Raw genomic sequence first — 7,880 nt, forward strand, 5'->3', positions numbered from 1 at the left:
AGACGACACTGAAAGGACGATCAAGGTCTCGCAACGCCAGTATTGGTGCATGAATGAGGCTGTCGTTGACCCTGTCAAAAGCCTATGTCCCAGCACCATTCTGCATTCTTCTTAAGGAGATTCAACATTTGTCGTACCATTTCTGCGTAGTTCTTGTGCAAGTAGTTTGCAAGGCCAAGCCACTTGCGCAAGTCCTTTTGGTTCTTTGGAACCGGTCAGTCCACAGTGGCCTTAACCTTAGCGGGATCCGCTCGAATGCTACGCTTCCAAATGAACCACCCTAGAAAGGAGATTTTTCAGCGCGGAAGATGCACTTATCTGCATTAGCATGCAGCTTATACGTGCGCATGTACTTGAGCACCACTCTCACATGGACAAGGTGATTTCCTCATTAGTCCTCCCGTCCCCCGCATGACCGTGGACGAAGATGTCGTCGAAGTATGTCTGTGCATACTCTCGGTGGGGCCTGAACAACTGCGTCACAAGATGAATAAATGTTGCTGGTGCATTCGACCGCCCTTAGGCATCACCAGCCACTCCCAGAGCATCCCGCTCGGGGTTCTCACCGCTGTTAGCGGAATGTCACTCGCACTCATGAGCAATTGGTATTACCTACCGACCAAATCGAATGCACCATACTTTGTCATCCAATCATGTAGTTCTGGAGAACATCATATCTCGGATTCGGCATCTACGCCAAAATTGTGGCAGCGTCGAGCTTATTGTAAGCGTGAACGATACGCCAGTTGCGGTTCGACTTCCAGACACAAAACGTGGGTGTCAAATTGGGAGACTTGCTCTCGCGCATCATTCCTGTGTCGTACTTCGCACGAAAAAGGGCGTCAATGACGTCACACTGCTCCTTGGACAGGGACCATTAGCGTGTTACGCAGTATTTAGTTTTCGGAACCAAGTCGATCTCATTACGCACACCTTGGCCTGGCAGTAGGACCGACGGCGGGTCTTTGGAGACGACGCCTTGCAATCCGTTTACCTAAGGATAATACGGGTTCGCGGGATCCTTCAGGACCGGAGATCCATTTCTAGCGTTTAGCACCCTCTTAGTATCCTCCAAGACAGCCTCATCCAGAAGCGACGACAAGTTTTTCTCTTTGTTCGATCTAATAATGACCACCTCGGCTAGATTGCGTGCCTTCAATGCACCGTTAAACGCTTCGAAGGACATGTTGTCCAGCTCAACAAGAGTACCCACCGCGGGAATAGCCTTGAGAGTGACGTTGCCGTCTTCCTCTCCCGTCATACCATCGACAAGGGTATATAGGTGTGCGCTAACGTCGACGGTAGACACACCCTGGGTCAGGCAGATAACATACGGCTTCGCCCTCTCGATCTACCATGTTGTTTGTACAGCTTGTTGCGATGGAGTATGCTTTGGTCAAGACTAGGGTACACCTGCTCAATCCAATTTAGACATGATGTTGAACACGCCAGCGCGAATCCCAAAGAGTCAGTTCATGTTCATTTGGGTGCACTGCCTTGATAGAAAGTAGACTCCGACATCGATTATACATCTTTTTACTTAAGCTCGTTATTAGGCTACTTTTGTTCACATCAGAAAAGAAAGCTCACAGCTACATAGCATTTCCACATGACGAAATAATGAGTAGTTCTCATCAAGTAAGGCGAAGTCAGTGGTCAACGCATGAAAACTGATGGTGGTGGCATAGGTTTACAGCAATAGGTTGCCGTCTACTTTGCACGTAGGAAGCCTGACTCTTAGGGCACGCACACATAGGTCGGTTTGAGTGCTTCTACCAGAAGCAAACCCAAAAGCCTCTAAGGCAGCCAAACTGATACTTCGCTATGCTATTTCAAGAGTGCATACATCCAAGACTAATTCTGATTAAACGAATACTACAAGTACATGTTTTTTTATCATAATCGTCTACACTGCTAAGCGTGCGGCTAGCACTACATTTACTACAAAACCTTCTTTATCATCAACATATATGCCAGCATTTCGGTACTAATGGATATTTATTCACAATGCGTACCAAAGTGCGGTATGAATGACGTTTGATTGATCCGTATTATATTTGATAGAATTGCACAAAATATGTAAGTGTTAGATACATATGATTACAGCACTTTCCTCAATACACAACATGTCGATTAGAAGTCATGCCTTCGTGACCAAAGAACTACGACCTAGAAATGTATAGTCTAATGTCATGCGCAGGCCACATTCTGACATGACAAATTTGTTAATTTTAGTATGGTATCCGTCTGATTGCAGACATTACTGCACAAAGTTTTAGCATGGGTGCTGCTCACGTGCTGTATAGTCATACGGAATACAAACGCGCATGTAAATCGAATATGTGTATGATCGAGACACCTCTTATGTAGCTCGCTGCATGTATACTTCACATCTTACCTCGGTGAATCTGATTTTCTTCCGGCCCTACCTAGCTAGATCTCCTAGTGCATTTTTGGATCACAAACTAGAATAGCACGGCGTTTTTTACATATTGCGAACAAAACCGGCGAGATTTCTGTCGACAATTTATATAAAACCAAATAATTTTGCTTTCCAGATCACCTCATTGAACGCTTAATCGTCGTAGCTAAAAAGAAAAAAGGTCCCTTCGATTGTTCTAAAGGAATGTGAACCGTCCTGTGATTTTATTTGGGCGTAAATCATAATTCAAAATTAATAGCCGTTCTACAAATCCGCTCTCACATGCGCATCGGCGCAGAGCGTTCTGGCGGATAACTTGTCTATACTTGTCGTTATCAGAGCGATTTGGAGACGAGTGTCTCTTTCATCCTTTGTTGTTACTTTGTCAGAAGCGAATGCGCAGCTTGGCTCGTGCTTCCAAATTATGGTAGCATTGGCTGTACGTCAAGACTTTTGGAGAGAGCTAACGTGTCACCACAATCAAGCGAACCAACAAGAGCCGTCCACGGAAGAGTCGTTTATTGCTGGCTCGGCTTGATGATTTGTTAAAGTGGATAAGATAATTTTACTTGTACAATGTATGAGAATCCGCATCAATAATATTGCTTTGGTGCCGTTGCCGCATTTTGTTTGACACATCGTTGCCTTGACCCCCACCATTGAAAGTGACGAGATTGTGCACCTCAATGCACGTCCCACTAGTGAGTGAGCTCCGTTCTCTTTCCGAATTCTAGACCTAACCGGTAGCTATACCAGCAGGTACATGGTAAGCGATTGCGACCCTAGTGAAGCTTTCCTTGTGATAAAGGGAATTAAATGGGGTACATATACTCATATGGTATTAAAATGTACGTTAACATCATACTTCTGTCTGTTGGAGCCAGAGCAAAGGCAAAGACTATCAACGTGAATCATCATAATTGACCATCATAAAAGTTGGTTTCAGTTACGAATGAGGGTGTTGGGTTTCAGGTATGATCAAGGGTGATAAGTCCGGTCTGTAGGACACATGAGTGCAAGCCTCACGCAAACATTACAAAGGCTTTCATTTGTATAGGTTTTTTATACAAAGGTACCTAAAACTATTCTAAGCTAGATTTAATTAAAAATATGCGACTCCTAGCTGCGTGAGGTGCAATTGGTACGGTGCGTGAGGACCCATCCTGTATGCGCTGATTAAAGTGTCAAACCTTACTCTGTACGAGGTACATAGCATCCCAGCTTTACCAAAGAGTACTTGATGGCTATCTGACGACGCAAGGTTACACAAGTCGAGGTCTAGGACCTAGAAGAGGAGTTCGCTCGCTTGGAGAGATTCTCCAGCAACACAATAATCAACTGAAATCCATAGGACTTCTTGCTTACACAAATGTTGTCTGATAGTGTTCTGGATACCATGACAAGTTTCCCGCATTATAATCACAGCTTCTACCTTGTAAATAAATTGCTTGTATTGTAACCCCACCTACGAATCTAATGTCCCCATCCCTCATTCCGATACGAAACTTTCTTTTTTTGGCTCTTATATAATTTGTACGATACGATTTCAACTTTATTTATATGTGAAACGAACTGAAGTGTTTTGAAAAATAAACGCATGTGCAATGCTTTCTTGTGTCGTGAATAGCATAAACTATACAGACATATTAGACAATACCATTACGATCTTGCAATACGACACACTGAAATTTCTCGGTTGTAATGCCGTTCTATACCATATCGCACCCAACAGGTTGAGTAGTGCAAAACTACCTCATTGACATTAGCTCCTATGCTTCATGGTGCATGCCCCTACCAAATCTAAACTTGCAAGGCTTGAGCATATTGGCCATCCGACGTTGATCATGTGCAGAGTATAGTATGGCTATCACACCATCTGGCTAGCTTTTGGCGTTTGGGGCACGGGAGGACAGATGAGTAAGTTACATTGACCATTTGAGAGCGGTGTTTGAGTGCATGCGCACGAATAAGCTGTATGCTAATACAGATAAGTGCATCTTCGGCGCTGAAGAAATCCCTCTCTTAGGGTGCTTCATTGGAAAGTGTGGCCTTCGAGCGGATCCCGCTAAGGTCAAGGCCATTGTGCTATGGCAGGTTCCAAAGAACCAGAAGGACTTGCGCAAGTGGCTTGACCTCGCCAACGTCTTGCACAAGTATAGCGCAAATTATGCGAAAATGGCACGGCCATTGTAGAATCTCTCTAAGAAGGATACGGAATGGTGTTGGCATCGGGAGGCTTTGACAGGGTCAAAGGCAGTCTCCTTCATGCACCGATACCGGCGTTGCCAGACCCCGATCGTCCTTTTAGTGTCGTTTATGACGCTTCGAACTTTGCCATCGAGTGTGCACTGCTGCAAGCAGACGCCGAGGGGTGAGATCGGGTGATCGCCTTCAAACTTCGCCAGCTTAAGGCTGCAGAGAGGATTTACCCAGTCCATGACAAGGAATTGCTTACGATGAAATATGCACCTGTCAAGTTCAGGGTGCACCTGCTTGGCATAAAGCCGTTTATGATCAAGCGTCATTACGCAGTTGCCTTGCCTCTCGCAGAGAATGACCAGGTGTTTCTTATTCTTCGCAGCAAATAGCTATTATATATGCTGCAAAGAACAAGAAACACCTGGTCATAAAAACAGAATGCTTTGACTGATGCGTTGTCACGCAGAACGGACTATGAGCTTGCTCATGTCAGAACGGTGACGCCGTCAGTGACGGATTTGATCCGCACCACATACGCGGGTGACAGCATGTGTGTAGCGCTGCTACAGGCTCTCGGAAGAAAGGAGTTTGGAAACTCAGACAAGAAAATGTCGGCGCGATTATGCGCACGGTTACACCGATATTCGTTTAGTAACGATTTGTTGTATTATAGCACCGATTCAACGGATACGCCACGAATCGTGTTTCCCCACGATAAGAGTTTGATAAACCGTATCCTCTATCAGGCCCATGATACCCCACTCAGTAATCGTTTCGGTCATAAGAAGACGTACAGCTCTGTGCATTGCCATTACTGGTGGTCCAAGTTGTGCAAATGGACGAGCATATATGTGCGCACGTGTGAGACGTGGAAGGATGAAAACCGCTTCGAATGCGGTGGCACCGCTGACCAGTTTATCGGTACTCTACGGATGTTAGCAGACTATGGGCATGTACTTTGTGTTTGGCCTGCTAAACGACTCGGCGGGCATCTTGGATGTGGTGGTCTTTTTGGACCGTTTGAGCAAGATAGCTCATCTTGCAGCAGTGCCGGACACTATCGACGGTGTGGGTACAGCGACGCTATTTGTCGATCGTGTCTTTCGACAACATGGACTCCCGGTGTCAATTGACTCTGATAGAGACCCGCGCTTCACTAGGAGGTTTTGGTCTACAATCTTCAGGGTGCTAGGCACCATGTTGACTATGTCATCAGACCATTTGCAGACCGATGGTCAGACTGAGCGCGTGAATCGCGTCGTTGCAGAAGTTCATCGTAGCGTCTGCGCTGAGACGACAAAGCACTGGAGCGCTATATTGCCACCTGTCGAATTTGCTTTGAAAAATGCAGTGCATTTATCTACCAGCTACACGCCATTCTACGTGAACGTTTATCCTCGCGCCCCGCTGACGCTGCCATCCCATGGTTCAGGGCTTGGTGGAGGAGGAAAACCCGAGCGGCTAGCTGATGTTAGTTCACTAACTTGGCGTAAAGAGGTCGGAGACTTCCTGTCTACCAGACTGAGTGTCCTACGACACGTTCGCGACGCGATGGCTTAAAGCCAAGACACGCAGAAGGAATATGCAGACGGAAAAGGAAAGTAAGTTGAGGTCGGAGGCCTGGTTTTATAAAATGCTAAAAACCTTCCTACAAATGTAGTATCTACTGTCTTTAAGACGAAGGGTTATTGGACCTTATAAAGTCGTGACCAAGCGAGGGCTAGCGTATACGCTGAACTTTTCGAGAAGGATGCGCACCCACCTGGTGTTTTATGTAGGCTTGCTTTAGCCGTACCGGGATCCGGCGCTAGTGAACGCGAAAGCTTTGGCGCCGGAACGGTGCTCAAAGGCGATCGACCACCTAGAAGTTGAATCAGCAGCTGGTTCTGAGCACGGAGTGCAACAGTTTTCGTTTCCGACGGCGCAAGGCGCTCTCCAGTTGCATGAAGGAAGTACTCGCCTGCTCGACGGCTAAACGCCACTCCGACAGATCGCGATAATCTTCAACGTGAGGCAGTCGGTGCTGAAAGTGCTTCAGACTCTCGAGGGCTTCCGCACAGCGGTAGGCGACTGCAGAAAGAGTTTTGGCGGAGTGCCGATGACGACGGACTTTGTCCTCGAAAGCTCGAAGAGCATCGCGAGTCATCGGATGGCGATCGACCATGTCGTCATCGTTCGCCGCCGAATCTTCTCAATGAGAATGGTGACGTCCACTATCACGTGAAACGCCTTGTGTGTCGACGTCGCCGACAGGGTCGAAACTAATACCTTGTAAAGTTATGGGGATACTAAACTCCGAGAACTTATGGGAGTTTGAGGTACTACTTTGGCAAGACTGCCCAGACGTCGTGAGCGCTTATGATCCGAAGGATCATGACGCTTCTCGTCGTCGTGCAAACCGCGCTTCTCGGCAGTAGCCCGGGAAGCCGAAGGGCCATGAGCCGAGCTCAAGCTATGGCCCTGAGCTGTTGTGGTCGTATAACCACCCATGTGAGAGAACACTGAGCTTGCGGGAGCGTATTAAATTAATCCATGTGTCGCAGGGCGACAATACGTAGGAAGTAGGCGTTGCACCTTGATTTTGGCAAGCTCATATCCAAGATGGCGCGCAACGCACACGTCCACTTCCTTGTAGCCCCGCTGTGAGTGAGACAGCGAGGAAAGTCTCCGGTGCCGCTGCACCCATCGCTCAAAGAGCCCCTCAGCATCTAGAGCAACTATGTTAGGGGTGAGCACCACAGGAATAGTTCGCATTGCGGGTACGGAGGCCTTTCCTTTTCAATCTTAAGGTCGAGCGCAGTACCAATCTATTGGGATCTCTTGTGGTACAAAAAACGAGCTCGCAGAGATTTTATCTGATCAAACTCAGCTTGTAGTGGCTGGGGGCCCGGCTACATAGACTCCTAACGATCGAGTGATCGCGTTCTTCGCTTCAGTAGCAGGATCCGCCGAGCTGAAGCCGTATTGCACACGTGGGTCGAGGACTGTACGTGGCGTGAAAGCTACCCTGTGGGCAGCCTCCAACTGCTGCTCCTGTGCCTCGTCGAGGCGATTGGTAACAATACCACTTCATGCGGAAGTCGAGAGGTCGGAGACGGACACGGTGTCCGCAAGGTTTTAGCAGGGCTCGCGTGGCGCCATTGGCGCACCTTATCTTCCTTACAGTTAAATGTGAATTATGGGTATTCACAATTTTGATGGGAGAGAGTGTAACGGGTTACACGTACCCTTGTATGATAGCGTGGGGCACACAAGATGG

General features: G+C 47.4%; 1 protein-coding gene across 1 annotated transcript; it reads left to right on the forward strand.

Moving 5' to 3' along the window:
* Positions 1 to 2,704: 2,704 nt before the first annotated feature.
* Positions 2,705 to 2,960, forward strand: PHALS_03477 (uncharacterized protein; the record flags this gene model as incomplete). The annotated part of the gene is made up of 2 exons (XM_024717692.1): positions 2,705 to 2,723; positions 2,812 to 2,960. 2 exons carry the CDS (start codon positions 2,705 to 2,707, stop codon positions 2,958 to 2,960), a joined length of 168 nt encoding a protein of 55 aa, XP_024583165.1.
* Positions 2,961 to 7,880: the final 4,920 nt, after the last annotated feature.

Source organism: Plasmopara halstedii, assembly GCF_900000015.1.
Source record: "Plasmopara halstedii genome assembly, contig: Scaffold_2386, whole genome shotgun sequence".
NCBI lineage: Eukaryota > Oomycota > Peronosporomycetes > Peronosporales > Peronosporaceae > Plasmopara > Plasmopara halstedii.